This window comes from Salminus brasiliensis, chromosome 25 (assembly GCF_030463535.1).
Source record: "Salminus brasiliensis chromosome 25, fSalBra1.hap2, whole genome shotgun sequence".
NCBI classification, from domain to species: Eukaryota; Metazoa; Chordata; class Actinopteri; order Characiformes; family Bryconidae; genus Salminus; species Salminus brasiliensis.
In genome coordinates, this window is record NC_132902.1 from 18,610,176 (window position 1) to 18,631,150 (window position 20,975).

The 20,975-nt window shown below is 45.5% G+C and overlaps 1 protein-coding gene across 8 annotated transcripts in view; it reads right to left on the minus strand.

The window, feature by feature from the left end:
- Positions 1 to 607: 607 nt before the first annotated feature.
- Positions 608 to 20,975, minus strand: part of tle3b (TLE family member 3, transcriptional corepressor b) — a 31,952-nt gene continuing 11,584 nt past the window's right edge. For 2 of the 8 annotated variants that reach the window (XM_072671780.1, XM_072671787.1), the window contains 16 exons: positions 17,651 to 17,713; positions 16,846 to 16,950; positions 10,848 to 11,052; positions 10,177 to 10,193; positions 7,361 to 7,480; positions 6,731 to 6,781; positions 6,340 to 6,492; positions 5,658 to 5,790; positions 5,390 to 5,553; positions 5,030 to 5,106; positions 4,541 to 4,790; positions 3,141 to 3,388; positions 2,584 to 2,731; positions 2,088 to 2,238; positions 1,555 to 1,631; positions 608 to 1,048 (listed from right to left, as the gene is read on the minus strand). In XM_072671780.1, the coding sequence (XP_072527881.1) occupies positions 941 to 1,048; positions 1,555 to 1,631; positions 2,088 to 2,238; positions 2,584 to 2,731; positions 3,141 to 3,388; positions 4,541 to 4,790; positions 5,030 to 5,106; positions 5,390 to 5,553; positions 5,658 to 5,790; positions 6,340 to 6,492; positions 6,731 to 6,781; positions 7,361 to 7,480; positions 10,177 to 10,193; positions 10,848 to 11,052; positions 16,846 to 16,950; positions 17,651 to 17,713 (2,070 nt within the window). In that variant the 3' untranslated portion in view covers positions 608 to 940. The remainder of the gene's footprint in view (positions 1,049 to 1,554; positions 1,632 to 2,087; positions 2,239 to 2,583; positions 2,732 to 3,140; positions 3,389 to 4,540; positions 4,791 to 5,029; positions 5,107 to 5,389; positions 5,554 to 5,657; positions 5,791 to 6,339; positions 6,493 to 6,730; positions 6,782 to 7,360; positions 7,481 to 10,176; positions 10,194 to 10,847; positions 11,053 to 16,845; positions 16,951 to 17,650; positions 17,714 to 20,975) is intronic. The other 6 variants (XM_072671786.1, XM_072671784.1, XM_072671785.1 and 3 more) reach the window with 6 other exon arrangements.

Genomic DNA, 20,975 nt, shown 5'->3' on the forward strand with positions numbered 1-20,975 from the left:
GCAGTACAGTTAGTTAATTCTCCAAGTTTAATATTGATTTTAATTTACAAACATCTTTCCCACGATCCTCTGGGTGTGCTCTGGCACTTGGCAGGGTTCAACACCATTTGGCATTCGTCCATGGAACTACCATCCACAATGTCCATCAAAAGTTCAAGTGTCCACGGCTGCCGAACAGCTCATGTTCAGGCTTCTCTGCTCAACCATTCCAACCAAGCTGTCAAATGTCCTCTTTAAACGCTGCCTCAGAGACTTCCCAGTCAAATGGCAACCCAGAGAGAGTGCACTTACAAAAAAAGAAAAACAAAAAAAGGACAAATCCATCTTAAAAAAGTAGGTCCTAATCTACATTTATCAAGCATTGAGGACATGAGGACAAAGAAACCCATCACAAGTATACCAGGACGAGGAAATATATATATACATATAATCATATATATTTATAAAATGTTTTTATTACTCCATATATACACTTTTCACAAGTCGTCCAGGGAGCAGGAGGCTAAAAATGAAGCACTGCTTCATGTTGCATCACAGATCATTTGCTTTTTGAAGAAAGAAGAAAAAAAAAAAAAAAAAAAAAAAAAAAAAAAAAAAAGAAGGACAAATGAACGGAAGAATAGGCACACGCACCCAGCAAATCCTGTGAGCAGACTTGAAAGTAAAAGGCAAGACAATATCTACTTCTTTAGTGCCATCCGGGAGAGGATCCTCAGATACACCGGACTGGACAGCACAGCACGTCTCCAAAAAGGCCCTGGAGCGGACTGTTCCGGCAACGCAAAAATCTAGCAGATGCTTATTCCAAGTTGATAAATTGAACCCCGACAAAGTTCCCTGTTCGGAGGTCTTTGGAGGAAAGGGAAGGGGCTGCGTTTGTCCCAATTCAGCTTCCAAAGTGGCCAAAAAGAGCAGCTCCAGTCACAGGTCTCTCCTAAATCTAGTAGATTACTTCATAAACTGTGGCCTTCTTGTCACCGGATCCAGTCACGATGTATTTGTCGTCAGCAGAAATGTCACAGCTCAGGACAGACGAGGACTCCTTGGACTGTACAGAGATGGGGGGGGGGGGGATAAAAAAAGAAAAAGCTTAGTCATGCCATCATACTCGCAGTCATAATTTTCAAGTTTTCTACTTCCACACATCACCATACACCAGTCAAGTCCTATCTAAAACTGTAACACTGTAAATAACAGTAACAGTGCAATCACCCCTCCTTCAGTTTCTCAAATGCACAAGCAGTTTTCCCTCATTTGCACTTAGACTTTACACCCAGGTTGTCCTCATCATCATAAACACTCCTCTCAGTAAATGCATTAAAAGCATTCGAATTACCATCCCAGACTGCATAACTGCATGTAAAGAACACATCAATCACTGCCCCATCAGAGCTGCGCTGGGCCTATTGCTGACAAGCTGGGAGGAAGCCGGGGGTGGGGGGCGGGGGGCACCTGGCTGAGCCTTTACTTTGCCCTTCCGGAGAGGAGCACATTCTGAGCACGTAATGCTTCGCGTGGGAGAACAGGAGAGAGCAGGGATATTGACTGACGTACCTGGAAAATGCTGGCGCCATAGGGAGTCCTCCAGGCATTCAGCAGATTGTCCTTCCCTGTGCTCACGAACCATTTACCTTTACGGCGGAAAGGAAACACATTGGCAGTCAGTGCAGGGGAAAAGAACGAAGGCATACATACACCTGCGCTGAAGGAAAAAACACACACTCTAACGGGCAAGGACAGTGCCAAGGTGAAGTGGTATTTTATTCAATGCAACAGCACCTGCTTGGTATGGGTATAGACTGATAGTACGAGCAGTCGCGTGTGTGTGTGTGCGCGCATAGAAGGACAAAAGAGAGAGATCAATGGAGAAGAGACAGAAAGGAATAAATGGACTACTGCAGGTTGCTCAGATTTAACTTCACCTTAAAATAAGTCAAAGATTAAGTGGATATTTTCAATTCTAAACACCTTTAAAGCTGCGGTCATTTACGGTCTAAAAAAACCTCCAAAGGTTAACGATGCATGGTTTGTCATGGCTTTTTTTTTTTTTTTTAAGCAAATTAAAAGCAACAACATGAGCATCTTACCACAATAGGCAAATTTGAGGGAAAGCACACAGCTCTCGTGCAGGTGGAGCTGGTACTTGTCTGGCTTGGTGTGGTGAAGCACCTCCACGTTACTGCTCTCCATCCCTACAGCCAGCCACTCGCCAGTCGGACAGTAGCCCAGAGAGAAAATCTGCAGCACAAGTAGGAAATGGTTACTTCCAAACATACTACAGTCTGGACATCAGGGTCAAGCCTACACTCAGGATTACTGGACATCTATTGAGGCATCTGTTTCAGTCTGACTATACCTTCAGACCAACTGCTGGTACTAAAGAGCTCATAAAGTCATGAACACCACATGTACAACATACCACCCCATGGCGGCATAACGCCCTTCTTCTGCTCAAACACTTAATATTCCCATTACCTAAATCACCAACCCCTTCTTGAGGACCAGGAGAAAACCATGTGACCATGTTTTAAACTTATTTAAAGTACAGCTAAACGTGTGCATGTGTGTGTGTGTGTGTCTTACTTGTGAGGTGAAGTCATGTTGCTGGAGCTGTCGTCCCTCTCTCAAATCCCAAGAACGCACAGTATTGTCTAGGCCTCCTGTCCACAACTTGGTACCATCATGAGAGATGTCTATACAGCTGGCTCCATCTGTGTGCCCCTGGAACTGCCTGGAGGACCACCAGCAAAAACATTTCATTTCTGTATTATTTACTGCTTCAATTTATCTTCCTGGACAAGCCAGCACATCTACACATGTTAGGAAATCAATTTCCAATGCAAGCCCACATATTAGCAGCGGTCGACGGAATACTAGTTGGCACTGTGTGGCGTACAGTTACCAACAGAACTTGTAGACAAAAATAAGGACTAGTCACCACGCTGTTGTTCATACAGTGTCAGAAACCACAGCCAAGTTTGTTCTAAGTGGCACTATAAAAACTACAGAAGACCACACTGGTCAGAAAACACTTCCAGACCGGCCGACTACATTTAAGACCAAATGAAAATTGTGCAAATTTGATTTTTGCCTTAATCACCATGACCAGAGGAGACACAGAATGAAGGTACTACACCTACCTGACAAGGGTCTGGTTGTGGAGGTCCCATACCGCAATGTTGCCATCACTGCAGCAGGAGAAACAGACCTTGGCGTCAGGGCTGATGGCCAGAGCATAGCAGGCTGGGGCCGAAGAGGTCAGCTCGGCCTTGATGCGAGGTGTCTGAGAGGCTAGGTCCCAGATCGTCAGAGTGCTAGCCTCACCGCCCACGATCAGAGTACGGCCATCAGGGAGTAGCTTACATGAGCGAATGTAATTATCCCTGTTCTAAAGATAGAAAAAGAGAGGGAGAGATGGAGAGAATGTGAACACAAAATGAATGGGTAAAAAGGCTAGTTAGCAAGAGGAATTGTTTAAGAGAGAAATTGTTCAAGTACCCTGAGGAAATTTCTCTGTAATTTAATATAATTTTCCCCTTCCAGTCTTTTGTCACGCGCCTCCTTTTCTACTCTCAGCAATAATCGCCGCTTCAGAGGAGGTGAAAACAAAATGGCAAGGCTTCAAGCGAACCGGCAGCCTCTGCGCCTTTCTTCCCTCAGCCCTACCCACCCCTTCAGTGCTGTGATTATGAAGGTTAATGGAGAAGGAGAAAAGGCTGATAAGAGGTTGCAGAAGAGAGCACACTGGGGGGCGGAGAGCTTTTAAAAGGTTTCTGGTTGCAGTTCCAGATAGGATGCAGCACATTTTCAGATTAACAGCAGAAGGTTGGATCTCTCGCCGGGGCAGATCGATATCTGGGAGCTTTCAGACAAATTAAATCACTTTATGATGGCCACTGAACAGCTCATCAAATCCACACTGCCTTCCATCCATGCTGTGGAAAAACGGAAACCTAACACTCCAGAGGACTACAGCTCCATCCGCTGAAGAGGATAATGGAGGAATTATGGTCAATTAAACTGAAGAATTACAACACCATTATTACTCATTCATTTCAAAGAAGGGCCCATCCCCCATATCAATATAACAAAATACACAGTAACTGACTGATTGACAGCTAGATGGAAAAAGGCATGCATGCAAATGTTGAAGCAACAAAACAAGACTGCCATGAACTCATGCCCTCTTAATAAGGGCCATCTCTATCCACTGTGGCACCTTAAAATCAAAGGGTGGCTCATGACTACATAAATCACATAACAGGTCCTGAGTAATTATAGCTTTTACTGAATAATAAGCAAGATTAATAATTTAACAATAGGTTAACATTTTAAGGTGTTAAGCTGGCCTTGGTGGTACTTGCAGTGCACGATACATCACTAACCAATATACACCTTTCAATAAATGGAAAAACTTCAAATATTAATGATAATCAAGCCAATATTAGAATTAGTTGATAAATCACAACTGTACTTGTGTTTACATCTGGAGTCTTCCTCCATTTATTTATTTTCATTAATTTTATTAAAATATCTTTACCAGGCAGTCCAGCTGAGACACAGGGCTCTTGCTGCCAGGCTGGCTGATGTCCCAGATCTTCACACAGCCCTTTCCACCTGTGTAGACGTGACGCGTGGGGTTGCTGATGGTCACTGCGCACACCACCTCTCCATGGCTCAGTGTGTTGATCTGGCGGGCATGGCGAGGGATGCCTGGGCCGATCAGAGCATCTGGAGGAAAAGGCACCGGCTGCATCTGTCCATCTGCGCTCACGTGAAAGGAATATGCTCTGTTTTGGGACAGAAACAACAGGCTTGTTTCAACAAAGACTGCACCTCAAACAATATTGCAATGCAATCTAATAGTCATGTGCTCTAATGCTCGATCACTTTCACAATAAAAAAAAAAAAAAAAAAAAAAAAAAGACATGCCTAAGCACAAGTAATCAGTAGGATTCCAGAGAACCAAGTCCCATGTACAAATACACAAACACACCCACAACGATCACATTAACAGATCAGCACTCACGGTTTTCCTCCAGAGATCGACGTCAGGCTGGTTGGAAGCCCTGGAGCCCGCATGTGAGGATGTGGATCGAATCCCGGCTATAAAAACATAAAAACAGACGAATGAACAATATGTCACAGCTTGCATCTCCACCTTTCTCTCTTCATTATAGAAAGGCTTGTTGAAACATGAAGGTATCATTTTTCTGCCTCCAGCCTATTCACACCCACTTACAAGCCTCCAATTAACAGAGCTCCTTCCCCTGCTGCCAGACAGCACACCGTCAAGCGGTTCAAATGCAGAGGCAATATTTAACCAGTAAATGATCTCAACTATGCACAACAGGCCCAGGGTGGTGAGAGGACAGAGCAAAAATCTCACCATGGGCGAGCGGCCATAAGCGGCGGCGGCTGCTGCACTCATCTGAGGAGAGATGTGGAGGCCATAGACTCCTGGACTGGTCAGAGAGCCGTTCATCTCTGGGTGGTGACCCATCATCGCAAACGGAGTTGCGTAGGACAGAGGAGTCCGCAGGGCAGGAGCTGCTGGCGAGTTCACAACACGCACATACACACAAGACATGAATTCTTAGACTCAAGCTGTTGAAAGGTACTTTAAGATTCAGAATGCACTGAATGTGTAAGCTTACCCAAGGCCTCCATACCGAGAGGTTTGCTTGGGATGGGCCTGAGGCCAGGGGTGGTGCTGGTTCCCGGTGTAGGGGCGTCGTTACGTGGGGTGGGGGTGTTGGACTTCAGGCCTGGGGTTGAGGACTTATCGTTCTGTGCAAAGAAGTGATGGAAAGACAATTCTAACCACACATCTTGCCACATTGAGTGATAGCGAGAGGGACAGACGACAATAGGCAGACAGACAGAGAGAGGCGGAGGCAGAGAGAGAAAGACTAACTGACTATCAGAGCTCCCTTCAACTAATACAATCAAATCCTGACAGCTTATTATGACCAGGACAGAATCAAAAGCTCCCACACACTTAAAAGATGAGAGAGAGGAGGGAGAAAGGGAGAGAGAGAGAGATTCATCTCTGCATTTTTCTTTAATCCCACCCTCTCTCTCTCTCGCCTTCTCCAGCTCTTTCAGTTGCTCCCAGACTAGTTCAAGGCCAGTGAAACAACGGAAAAGGCTGAGACAGAAGACAAGCTCTTGTATCTGATGTACTTCCAGTCAGCACTGAACCAGACAGATGCTTAACCCAGAGCATTTATACCAAAATAAGAGGTAGGAAAAGCAGCAGAGCCCTCTAAATCCCCCTAAACTGCCCAAAGTGCCAAGACACAAGTAGTGTTGCCAATTTCTCAGGCCAGTCCTTACATGAGGGTGATCCTTGGCTTTGGAGGATGGGGTGCTTCCAGATGAAGCCACAGAGGCTGGGCTGTTGGGGGCATCTTTCTTCAGTGCTCTGGCTTTGTCTAAACCATTCTCAGGAGGGGAGTGAGCAGGGCTGACCCTCGGAGTGGCTGGGTCCTACAAAAAGAATAAAATATGCACATCAGCCTGACCAACACATGTCCACATAATGTAATTTCACTCATCAGGTCCATTTCTTTATTAAAGTAGAAGCACCCAGGACAATATAATAACTACATAATGTGGTCAATAAATTAATAAAGCTAAAGACTAATTAAGAACAAACAAATCAAGAAAAAATCCTAGAAAATAATTAAAGATTTGAATCAAGACTTAGTGATTCATATCAACATACCTCATTGGACACGTCAACCACCAGGTCATCACTTTTGTCCCCGTCACTGTCCTATAAGGCACATGGGATAGAGACAAAAACCCATCAGCATATATTACTGAATTTTTTTTTTTTTTTTCCCCCACTTTTTCTTCCCATTTTGGAACTGCCAATTAACCCATCCACTCATAACCCCCCCCCCCCCAGCACTAACAATTCTGACATTAGGAGGGTATAGAACACATCTTCTCAGATACATGCAAAGCCAGTTACAGTCTTACAGGGTTTTTTTTTGACATGCTTTGAGGAAAGAGCCGGGTGCCCAGCTCCACCACAACAGCTAACAGACACCTGTGCCGGCCAACATCGTTTAAGAGTGATGAGAGGGGGCAGTGCCATCTACCCAACCAGAGAGAGTGCGGCCAATTGTGCTCTCAAAGCGACATGGCAAAGTGACATGGCTCCAGATTCTCGAACCCTAGGCCATAGTGGCAGCACATTAAACCGCGGAGCCACTTGGAGCTCTTACTGATCATTTTAATTACCCTTATGAAATACATATCAAAAACTCACATTTTTATAGACCAAGTCTATACTAAAACATGCTGAAAATGACAAATTTGGTTGATCAAGGTGACCAAGCAGACTTACATATCTGCTCATGTTGTCCTTCTCCTCCATTTTGCGTTTCTTCGGGTCCAGACTGTAGTCAGACGATCCCCTGTGCTTTTCACTGGCCCGCAGGCTGTCTGACGGGGACACAGAATTGTTCTGCAATGATAAGAGCATAATTGGTGAGAATGTTTTATAGCCATGTTATAACTACACATGTCTTGATTTGTTAAGAAACACTCAATATTCAGTAGAGTTTAATGGAGCAGAGCCAAAAATAGCTACAAACTTAAAATACCACCCCAATACAGAAATCTCTTCATCATGGCTGCCTGGTCTGGAGTTGTAAATAGCCAGTAAAGCCCTGGACAGACCGGGCTCTCAATAGCCCTAACACAAATATCAGAGGCGACTTGGGGCCACCGGGGGCTTTGAACGAGGCGTGTGTGTTGTCGAAAGTAAACACGACTGGAGCGGAGGGTTAAGCTCCGCACCGTGTTGGATCAGCACTAGACTGGCAGCCAGGGAGAAGCTGTGTGTGCGTGCACGCTCACGCTTGGGTGTGTGTGTGTGTGTGCCTTCCTACAGAACCCTACAGGCCCAGTGAAGCAAAGCAGGCAGGACAGCTGAGCAAACTGGGGCTGAAGAGAGGAGCTCCCAGCCCAGGCCAACCGCACTGCACTTCAAACAGTCTGGCCTAACCCTACAGGCCTGGGCAACCGGCATGGAGCCTTATCCAGCCACAACAAGCCAACTGGACAGCCGCTTCGGGAGGAAAGTGATCCTGACAGCACAGGGACGGAGGGATGGAGGGATGACGAGATGGTGTGTGTGTGTGTGTGTGTGTGTGTGTGTGTGTGTGTGGGGGGGGGGGTTGGGGTTGTAACGGAGCGAAACACAAACAAGCTGAACAGAATCAACAGTCTCCCTCCCTCCCTGAGAGTTAACCAGCCAGAGGACAGCTTGTTTTCCTATCCTCTGGCAGGCCCCTTTAAAATCCCCCACACCAAAAACACAAGCCAACGGTTAACCTTTCTCTACACTTAGCAGGGCTGAGCAGAGAGGCAGCAGGGGGACAGCCTGTATGTGTGTGCGTGTGTGTTTCTTGCCCATGCTAGTCGGCCTTCTGCCAAGACCACTCACTCATTTATTGCTCTTGGTGGGTTTCCACCCAAGAAGGGGAGTGAAAAAAGTGACAGGAAGGGGGGGGGGGAGGGTTAGAGAGAGAGAGAGAGACAAAGTGGGCGAACAAGGAGGAGGAAAGAAACTGAATGAGGTACTTAGATTGAGTGTATGTGTGTGTGCATGCCTACTGTTTGAGTGAGAGATGCATACTAGAACACTGAGGCCCAGTATGGAGGAATCAGACAGAACTAGTTGATGAGCGAGGAGGAAAGAGGAGGAGGTAGAAAAGAAAAAAAAAAAAGGGGGGGGGGGGATTGGCAGTCATGTTGGCTGCCCATTGAGTGGCACTGCCTCTGTGGGCATGCCTGGGCAGGATGGCATCCTCTCAGAGCCAGAGAGACAGAGAGACACAGGGAGGAAGGCAGTGCCAGGGCACACATGCCAGGGCCAAAACCACAGTGCCAAGCCCACGCACTCTTTGCCTGACAGCCTTCTATTCATCCAGAGAGCGAGACAGAGAGGCAGAGGGAGAAAGAGGGATGAAAAGGAGGATGTGGTTGGGCCAGGGGAAGTGTTCTGCAGGCAGGAGGAGGAAAAAAAAGGGGGGGGATAAATAAATAAATAAATAAATAAATAAAAGCAATCCCTCCTGGACATGAAACAAAAGATGGCCCGGCGCAGACCGTCTCTGCCACTGCACAGTGCTGGCCAACACGCACTTCAATACGGTCCTTTGTCAGTGCGGCCCATCTCCGCTTGGGTTTCGTCCTTATCCTAATCCTCAAGTAATAAATAGATCTAGACTGCATCGACAGCACGAGATGAAGGGAGTGTGTGTTGTGTGCTTCTGTCTATGTGCATGGGGCTACTACTGCTCCACAGTCGGTTTAATTGGCTGCCTTTTTAAGGCAGGCTTAACATCACTCAATAAGCGAAGCTGGAGCAGCCCTATCAGATGACCCGTGACAAGCGGAAGACCAGGCAGCCGTAGAGCGGAATGGACGCCGCAGCGCTAATCAGCAACAGGCTCTGATTTCTGCAGACATGACTGCACCCATTCAGAGCGCACACACACATACACATACACACACACAGTCAGAGGCTTTGCTCGTAGCCAGCTTAATGGACAAAGAGAACACAAACAGGCATTTGGAGGATATTTAACAGATAAGGGCAGAAGGGAAGGATCAAATGATAAGACGGGAGTGAGGGAGGGGGAAGAGAGCGCAAAAGAGAGAGAACAAGAGTGAGCGAGAGCACGTGAGAGAGAGAGAGTAAAAGAGAGAACAAAAGAATGAACAAATGAATGGAGGAAAGGAGTGAGACTGGCTGAGACCAGTCTCCGACAGCGACAGTGGGGCGGAGACCAGCCAGAAAGAGAAAAGTGGAAGAGGGGGGTGGTGTGGGGAGGGGGGTAAATTGGGGTAGTGCAGAGGACAAATCCTTTAAGACACAGAGTCAAAGTCTTTTTTAATTGTGATGAAATTATAGAGCTGCTAATCCCTGGCCTGCGCCGCCGCTCATTTTTCACCTGGATTAAAGGCGGAGCGGGATTAAACTGCAGACTCCATTTCCCTTTCATTACTTTATTTAAAAGGGCTTAGTGTGCAGTAATGCAGCCGGGCCCTCTCCCGGCAGGCCTCGGCTCTCTAATGCCGCACAAAGAGCCCCCATCAGCAAACAGAGAGCCTCAAAGTCAATGTCAAGCAGACATCCTCACTGCCACTCACCGTGCTCGACTCCCGGTCTGCATCCGCGCCGGCGAGAGGAGAGGAGGACGGGATGGGAAAGAAAAGGGAAGAAAAATAATGAGAGACAGTAAGTACATGTCCTTCAGCGTCTTTATCTCAATAGTGATCTGTCTTTTGTGTGAGGATACCTGAGCAGTACTGCACATGGACCAATTAAATGGGACTAAAAGATGGCCACAAACTCTCAGCGAGCTTTTCAAGTCATAGAACTGGATCTTCATATCATAAGAAAAACATTGTAACACTGAAATGGTAGCATTACGCTAAGGATGTGGTTGTTCAATTAAAAGCATATGAAGGGTTTCTTTATAGGAGAATGCATTGAAGTCAATGAGCAGCTGCTTCAAAAATGGAGTCATTTTTCTATAGATTTATACTGATCTATTCACTACAAAGTCCTCAGGCACTAAAGGTCAGCTAGCATTTTCAAATGGTGTAAAGTAAATAAATATATAAAAGAAGACGTTTTCCAAAAGCAGCAACGACCGTATTCTCATGGTCTGCTCACATTTCTAAACATTTCCAGTAAATTCTTTAAATTCTTTACTCCACTATTAAACCACAACCTTCAAACATTCAGCTTCAAGTCCTTATAACAGTGTGTGTGTGTGTGTGTGTGTGTGTGTGTGTGTGTGTGTGTGTGTACATACCTCTGTGCTCCAGATCGTGATGGTTCTTCTCGTCTTTGACTGGAAGGTGTGCCTGGCTGCCCAGAGCTCCCAGCGCTAGAAGTCCAGAGCTGGAGCCTGTGACTGGGGGGATGCCCGGGGGCTGCAGGCCCGAGGGGTGTGGGGGCAGCTGCACAGGTGGCCCGTGGGCAGCATGAGAGAGGTGCTGTGCCTGGAGCTGCTGCTGCTGTGGAAACACACAAAAAAAAAAAAACAGAACCCCAAGTGGGTCGGCGGGAAAAGGCACAAGGACGGCAAACGCTGGAGGAGAAGGATTAGCATACATGCACACGCACAAGCATATGTGCACAGGCGCAAGCCAATGCGCACGGAGGGGCATTAGCACCTCGACACGTCTATTAGTGCTCAGATCAAAGCAGGACGGCCCTGACATGAGTGCGTCCACACAAACGCACACCCACACAGACTCCTTCTCAGATCATGCAACACCCGCTGGCTTGGGATCACATCTGTTCCACTGTCTTTGCAAGTCAGGACACACATCCACAGCGGAAATGCTACATTCCAGCAGACGCGATTAGTGACGGGAAAATTCCAGGCGATAAAACGGGACTCGAATAACCCTAAATGTTGTAGGTTAGGAAACGCACATACAGCTCCAGCCACTGCGGATAACTAGATCTGAACTCCTGCTAATTTCCCCCCTCAACACATGTTGATACACAACAGAAAAGTGCAACTTCTCTAAAAACAGCTCTAGAAAGTGTCTGCAGTCCTTACTGGTTCTTGGATGGCCAAAACCTGCAGCTCCTGCACTGCACTAAAAGCACGAAGAACACAGGGCCTCCTTAACAACGTGCAATTAGCTGCTACTCTGCACTCTCATTAATTCCATCATCAATACTGTGGCCAGGGCAATGTCCCTGTTTATGAGAGAGAAGGAAAGAGGTAATGATGGGAAGAGAGAGACAGGAGCACAGGAGAGTGTGCGCCACAAATCTGCCTCATTACACACACACACACACACACACACACACACACACACACACACACACTATGGTGAGGTCCATAAATAGTTGGACATCAAGTTAGCATTATTTTGGAGGGAGTTCAAATCAAACAATGATCATGAGCTCACATTCTCACTTTACCTTGAGAGCTTTCACACCCAAGCCATGTGACTGGTGTAAGAATTACAACCACCCTCATACAACAGATTCCACCTTTCACCTGCTTACTTGTAAGTGAAATAATAAGGGTATAACAACAAACATCATAAATCATGGAACAGCTGAGAAGCCAACTGTCCTGCTCCTTTTGCGCTCTTAAAAATGGAAGGGCCAAAACCACAGGAGACCTCACGAACACTCTTGTTGCTCCAAAATCTAGTAGAAAGCCTTTCTTGGAGTTAATCCTACAAAAGCAAAAGGTGTCTCAAAACATTTGCCCATATAATTGACGTTCCAGTTAGAGCTGAAAGTCTGCACTTTGAGCTCACAGTCATTATTTAACTTCAACTCCAATATGCTGCGGTCGAAGCGAAACTAACCAAGTTTAGTGGACATGCTACTACTGTGCTAAAAGCACACACAGCTCACAAATGAACATACAGAGCTGTTAGGTGCTAAACAGTGTCCTCTCTCTAATTTTTTTTTTTTTTTTTTTTTTTTTTTACACACACACACACACACACACACACACACACACACACACACACACACACACACACACACACACACACACACACACACACACACACACACACACACACACACACACACACACACACACACACACACACACACCAAGCGGTTTAAACACTGACCATCAGCGCCGGGTACACAGCATGGGCCTGCTGCTGTGGAAATGAGCACAGATGGAGGGGAGACGGTTACCAGAACAAAAGAGGTTACATTTCTTGTTGCTTGAGCCATACACCTGATCTACAGATAAAGCCTCTCACCCCACTGACCACTGTATGTAAAACAGGCCTGGGTTATCAGAACAAGGCCAATTCAACCCATAGACTTCCATGGAAAACTGAATTTGAAACCCAAATGTGCAGCAACAGCATGCAAAGCGAGCATGGGGTTCCTCATTACAACAAAGTCCACAGCAATAACAAACCCAGGGCGGTTTTACCTCCTGGACTGGGCGGGGGTGACTACATAATTGCAGGGTTTACCACTAACATGAGCTACAATGGAAAACCACGGTGGGTCTTTTCAAAGATGTATGGGTGTGCAAAAACAATAGCCTTTCACGGTGTGACCATCTCTATAATCAATACTGTTAAACTCAACAGTTAACAGTCAAACATGCAGCTGACCATGCACTGTTTGGAGATGGAGAACAGTATCAGCTTCTATTTAGAAGGCCAACCATCACCGCATTTACTCTGGTAGGTTCAGCGGTCTAGTTCTGAGCTTGAATAAAACATGGGTTTCCACTCTTTAGGAAAACCACTTCCAGGCCTTTACATGTATATGAGGGCACACACTCAACAATCTTATTAACCCCTTAAACCATTTTTAGGCCCACACTTTATTATTATTATAATTTACCTTACTTTCATAGGCCCTTAAATAGAACCCTGTGGAATGCCACAAATTCTGATTAACAGCTACACAACAGTTGTCACTTCAGGATTATTAACTGCTTAATTGGCCTAAAAGTTTAAGAGGTTGAAAGCCTATTAAAAGAAAATGGTTTTATAAACATTATTACTGGATGTACTATTCATCAACCACATGCAAATCTTGAAAAATGCAAATCCGTAAAAACTTCCGGATGTTAGCTTGCATGTTGAAAAGTTGCTGACAGGTAAATAATTAGCAATTACTGAAAATTAAGAGACAGCGTGCCAATGTGTGTGAGACACGCCTGTTAAAGTGTGCTATTAGTCAATGACCTATTGTATAAAGCAGGGGCACAGATCCATTTCTAACTCTAAACACTGTAAAACATGGTGTAATCGATCTGTCCATATGCAGTATTAGATTGGACACCAGGAGCTAATCTCAGTTGCTCAGGAGCTAAACCACACATAGATCTTGCTTAATATATGTAGACATTTTTTATGCAGTGTTTCAAGACTGAAAGAAATGGTCTCAAAGTCCTGGTTTTCCAGGAAACATGGGAACTAGTGTAAAAATCTCCATCTAATTTTTCTAGTATCCCAAAATGTAAAATGAAATAGTTTGAATGATGTGGTCCCAATGCTCTGAGCAACACACCACAGCAATGTGACCGTCAGCCACCTGGCAAAACTTGCTTCTCCTTTGCATAAAACTGGGAAATCGCAACTTTTTAAATCTCCATTCTTACTCGTATTTTGTCTACCGCCACGCCTACAGTCCACCACGCCCAAGCGCTGCATAGAAGAAGACTGCGGTGAAACACAAATCACTCCACTGCAGTGTACACAGAGAAACGCAACTGCATCGTTTGACCACCAAAGGTAACCAGGTTTGTCACAACTTAAGCCCACACCAGCATGTCCATCGTCATGTCACACTCCTCCACCTTCCAGCTGTATAAAGTATGATTGAACAAAATTCGAAAGAGAAGGTAATGACTTTTCCAAATTATAGAACCCTATACCAATACCATCCATCATGAACCCAGTACTGTGAACTGAGTGCGTCATTACACCCCTACGAGAGATCATACACTGCTTTGGAGTTCAGTAATAGAGGCCCATTCCTCAAACATTCCTCAAACTATCAACATCCCAGTCATTTATTTCCTTCATCAAGTCTAAAGCCAGTTATGTCATCTAATCAGGCCAAGGACCCAACATTACCTGCTGTTACGTACCAGCTTTTGTTTTGTTTTAAACATCCTCAGAAAAAGGACCAGCAACAGTCTCATAACTGGCAAATGAACCACGATTTGAGTAATGACTGAATTTACCTGCCGCTCAGCCATATTCCTCAATACGATTCACACCATTTCCTACAGGAGGCTGTCTGCAACTCCAAGAGTGTTTTAGTGGCTCATCATTACCCTTCTTTTTAAAAAAAAAGGGGGGGGAAAGCTCCATCCCTTCTCATCCACTTTCACCTTCTCCAACATTCCTCCTACACTAAAGGAAGACCAGTGCTAGTGGAATAGGCCTCTAGTCCTTAAAACAAAAAATTAATAACCAAAATGCCAACAGTTATAGCCCTTAAATAGCAAAAGCCATCACAGTAAGTGCCTGGGCGCTATTTGGATATTGAAAACAGACAAGTGGTCAGACCGTTTCTCCCCATTTACATCCCTAACAGTCACAGCACTCAGGAGTGGAGCCTGCCAGAATAACTGCAGCAAACCATCTTCCCCTTTATTTCATCTATTTCCTTTCCTTATTTAATCTCTTTCTCTCTCTCTCCATCCCTCCCTCCCACCCTCCATTTCTCTGCCCTTCTACTTTCCTCAAATTTTCTATTCCATGTTTCTTTACACCCCCTCCCTCATCTCCCTCACTCTGTGAGTGTGGGTGTGTGCGCGTGTGTGTGTGTGTGTGCCAAACACTGCTGGCTCCCGATTAACAGTGAATCTTTAATGACCCCCATCACCCCTCCCTTTCCTCTTCCACTCACAGCCAGGGCACACAGATTGATCTTTTGCCATCTCTTTATCCAACAAATAAAAGCTTGTTTTTCCAGCCGGTGTGTGTGTGTGTGTGTGTGTGTGTGTGTGTGTGTGCATGCGCACGTGCATGCATGTGTGTGTGTCTGTCTGCCACAGTGGAGCGTGTGTCTGCCTGACTGCCTCCCTCTATTTTCCAGCCATCATGATAACAAGGAGACACAGAGGGCGAGTGAGTGAGTGAGTGAGTGAGTGTGTGTCTGTGTGTGCGCTAGTATTAGAAGTCACCCCCCTCCCCTCTTCCCTCCCCCGACCAATCCCCAACTCCCCCCCCGCAAAGCTGCTCTGCTGAATGGCCGTCTGCTAAATGACGGAGTCCTGTGGACAGTTGCATTCAGCTGGATTGGAGGAAGCAATTACCTTGAAAATGGGGGTCAGAGTCTTGGCTCATTTGCTTTAATTGAATTCCAATATCTGGCTCCAGCTGCCCTGACCCAGCTCAGGGAGTCCGAGCAGCCAGCCAAGCCCCAAGCAGGCTAATCACAGCAGGGTCGGCTTCTCTAGCCACTTTGCCTAAACTTCAGAGCACGGTGATCATCTCCGTAACCCAAAAATGGTCAAAGGGTCAAACAAACAAAAGCCACTCATAGCGATCTGTGATTTTACAGGTGAAGCTGCTCTTGTTTGGAATCTATTGGCCTTGGGCTGAAGTGATGACTGAAATTAAGTGAGTGGGGGATTTGCATGAGCGACATAGCCAGATACACAGTCTCACACCCCTGTGTAACGCAGTGTATTTAAACAGAGAGCTACTCTGCCTCGTTAACGGTATTTGGATTCACCAGCTCTCATACACGGATACAGACTGCTCAGCAACACCAATACCCCTACATACACAAAATGGCCTTAAAGAAAAGCAAAAGGTTAATGATACCACGTGGTAAAACAGTCTGAGGTTGATGAGGCACATAAACAAAATCTAATGGTGTCAATACAGAACATCACAAATTAAAACAAAAATAATAAAAAAAATAATAATAATTAAATAAAAAAAAAATAATTAAAAAAAATAATAATAAAAATCAGACCATAAACGGCAGGGGCAAATCTGCACACAGCAACAGACGGGGGCCAACACTCCCTTAAACCTCTCGGCCTTGACTCTCCTGTTCTAGCACAGGCTCCAAAAGGCCTTATGATGTAATTCAACCTACCAGATTAATCCAAATAAAACTTGCTCCGACTTGCGTCACGAACACAAAGGCTGATCACAAGTCTCATTCCGAAACGCAGCTTTATTGGAAGATAAGGCGAGCAATAAAGCTGTAAAGCGCTAATCGAGTCTTGCCGTTACAGCCGTTTGTGGAGGCTGCTTTCTCAGCTCAGCCTGTGCAGATTTACCCCTGGCCCTGGTCAAATGAAGGAGTAAGAGGGGTATACACACGGTGAGAGGCAGATTGGGAAGTCCACGTACCCCGATGATGGCATTCAGCTCGGTCATTGTCACTTGCTTAGCACGCTCAACAGCCTGGGCTACCTGCTGTTGGTGCTGCAGGAGAGACAGAGGAGAAAGAGAAAGACCCGTTAGCACACAGCATTTCAGCAAGGTAAGCAGAGCATTAGCATCTCACCCACTGCCCGGGGGCGATGACAGAAATACAGCCATTATGACTTACGGAAGCAAGTCTGCTGTAGTCGCTAGATTTAGCAACACGCATGTATTTCATACACTGACCAGCCATAACATTAACACTACCTGCCTAATTCTAGCAGAAAAGATCTGATCATTTGAGGCATGGACTCCACACAACGTCTTGGCGCAAGATACCACAGGACAACTGATCCTTCAAGGCCTGAGGTGGGACCTCCATGGATTGCTTCAGTGAGCCTGCTCATTAAGCCAGTCCCAGGTTGGTAGGAATCGACCACTGCATGACCTGCCTGATGTTTTGCAGATGTTTTTATGCCGTCGTCTAGCCGTCACAGCTTGGACCTCATCAATGATTCTCAGATCCTTATACTTGCCTATGTATTAACATCACATGACTGTTCACCTGCGGCCTAATATATCCACCGCTTGATAGATTCCACTGTAGATTAAGATAATTAATACCCCACCTGTCACCGGTCAGTGGTATTAATGTTATGGCTGATCTGTGGATAAAATCTATACAATGTTGCCATATGAACTGTCCAGTAAAAACAAGGTAGCACAATTAGAAAGGATGGCATAAAAGATGTGTTTTTACCTCTTGTGACAGAAAAGGCATGATTTGAGCTAGAATTGCGTTGAGGCGCTTTGCAATCTCCGTCTGGAAGAAAAGACAAGACAAAAAATGACTAAAAAGCAGAAATGACACTTTTCTCTTCACACCCCACCAACTCTTTCAATTTAATTCATTTGACTCTTCTAAAATACTTAAATTCTAATGACCAATTATTCCAATAAAGCAAAAATGTGCACACTGCATCATTACACATGATCAAAGCCAGTCCTGCAATATTGCATCCAGTCAGTCCAAAGACTGAACCAGGACTAATAGGACTGTCCAAAAGGTAACAGTGGAAAGTAAGCCAAATACGTCTGGCTGGGCCTGGGTTCCTGCTGCCCATTTGGCCTGAGGAACAGGGAGAACCAACACATGCACATAGAGCGAGAGAGCGAGAGAGAGGGAGAGGCAGGCATCTGGCTTCAGCTCCATAGCTCCCTCTCCCTCTCTCCCCCCCCCTCTCTCGCTCTCTCATTACCTAGACAGATTATTTCATTAAGATGCTGAAATATGCTAATGCTGATTTGGGGCTGAGAGATAAATGATGGCAATGCTGAACAATTACCATTTTCTAATTCCCCCATATTCCACATGCAGCACAGCCAGCCAGTAGTGGCCACCGCCAACACAAGGACAGCGAGAATAAAGGAGAATGTGGAGGAGATGGATGGAGGGAGGGGTTGAGGGAGAGGGACAAAAAAAAAAAAAAAAAAAAAAAAAAAGGAGGGGGGGGGGGGGAGTAAAAGAGCAAAAGAGAGACGAGAGTGTCAGAGGGTGGATGAAAAGCGAGGTGGTGAACAAATTGATTATAGAACAGAGCAGATGGCTCAGCAGGTGAGGGAGGAAAGAAGTCTACTTTCCGTCTCTGTCACATTCCCCTCATTTTTGGCCACTTTGCCCTCGAGGTGGGGAGGAAAGGGAGGGTGGTGTTGACTATCCCACTACTGCAGGAAGTCAGTGCGGAGTGGAGACTCTTGGAAATGCCTAATTCAAGTCTAATTCAAGATCCTGATGTTTTTTTTGCACATACAGTATTAAAGTGGTTTAATTAGAAATGTCTACTAAGGGTGCTGACCAATTGCATACTAAATACAGAAGGGGGTGGGGGTATACTCAAACACCCATAATGCATACTTAGAACCAGTCAATATTTGCATTGTGGGAAATGACAAGATTATATTAAAATAAAAATATATATATAAAAAAATAGAATATAGGAAAAATATATATATAAATAAAAAAGAACAAAATATGTTGCCATAGCAAATCATCACTTCCTGTTAGTTAGTATGAAATGGATCAGTAAGTTAATACCTGCCAATCCTGCACTATTAATATTACTATATAGTTTATACCTCATAGTATTAATGTGTAGTATGCAACTGAGACACAGCCTAAAAACCTAAAATAGCTTATTTTGATTGGACGGTTTGGTCGCCTTGTTTAAAAACAACCCCAAATTGGACTCTTGCTCCGTATTATAACATTAATGAACAGAAAACAGTTTTACAGACAGGACACTTCTGTCCATTTCATGATAAATGCATTCTGCTTTTTTTTAAGCCATGAATGCCGCTACAATTGAAAATCAATACTGCTATGTGATACCGATGCCAATACACAAATTTCCCAGCAGAAAGCAGATATACCTCACACACACACCTGAAAAAGCACACACACAACACCCGTGCCACTCTCCTGCACATCCAACGCGCGCGCGCACACACACACACACACACACACACACACACACACACACACACACACACACACACACACACACCTCCCACCCTCCCTCTCCACCCCCCTTGAGCTTCAGTGCCTCCATTCCTGAGCCACTCTCCCAGGTTGCCCCAGCAACCGAGCTGGCCCCATCTCCCTCTAAGATCATTATGGAAATTGGAGCGCTGTTTGACCAGAGCAGGCAGCAAAATCATATTATGCGCACAGGGGCGGGTCATTAAACCAGATTTTCAGCCTGTCCGTCAGATCAACTCAGCCAATTAATGTGGATAAACGGGTCAGCGGGGGAAAGGGGGGTGGGGGGACCAACGGCTCCTCTTAAAGGGGGGTTAAGTGTGTGTTTGTGAGCGTGTGTCTTTCTGTCTGTGCAGGAGAGGGGGGGGGGGGGGGGGGGTAAAGACCAGAGCCCACTGACTGAACACACACACACACACACACACACACACACACACACACACACACACACACACACACACACACACACACACACACACACCTAACAGAAGAACTGATTTTGCATTCTACTACACTGGAAGCAAAAGAAATACTGATTAGGATGCCGTCACACCTACCTTTTTGGTCCGGACCTTCTGCCTTTTCAAACTGAACAGCACCACGGTTCCCACTAAAGGCCCGATATTTGGTCTGACCAAAAGAGGTGAACTCAAGTCTGGGAACGGCAACCTGCCAATCCCTTCTACAAACCATTCAATATCAAGTTTAGGGAGACAGCCCACAAAGGTGATGTAGGTTATCAAGTTCAATTCAGCAAGTTGCTAAATTTGAGTCTTTAGTGCAATTTCGTTTACATTACATTTAGCTAACGCTCAAACAGGGCGAATTACAGGGTTACTAGTATTACAGAGGCAGCCCAGTGTAGCGTTAAGAATTTTGCCAAAAGGACTATACACCGGATATTGGTGTAGTGCAGCATAGTCACCCAGACTGGGAATCAAACCACTCCCAAAATGTGTAGGAGTCACTGACAGGTAGAGGTATTATTATATGATAATCTATGATGATAATATGATAATGTCTATGATAATCTATGTCCCACACAATAGCTGCTGCATGGCTACACAGCCTAGACGTTGTTCATTTGATACGCAGATACTTGGGAAAACTGTGGCCATGCAAAGAAGAAAAAAACCCCGCACACAAACACAACTGCACACCGTTCTACTGAGACGCTTCAATGTAAAATTTTCCATTCAAATCTGCACCTGATCAGAGACATTCAGTTAAGTCCACCATTAAACACTGAGCACAAGCTGACATCTGGACACAATGATCATTAGAAAACCCCATAATCAGCTCAGACCAAGACAGACAGGTCGGTTACCTCCATCATTTAGAGTACTGAGTGCAGTGGGTGTCTGGGGGATATCTACTTCATCGTGAGAAACCCGTACTGACCCTGGCTTGTCGCTCCCCGAGTGCTGGGTTTTTGCCCTCAGCTATGTGGACAGGGTGAAGCAGTGTGTGTATGTGTGTGTGTAAAAAGAGGGGGGGGGGTGCTTGTGGGTAGTTTCCACCGAGGCGTGTTGAAAGCTTTTAGTGC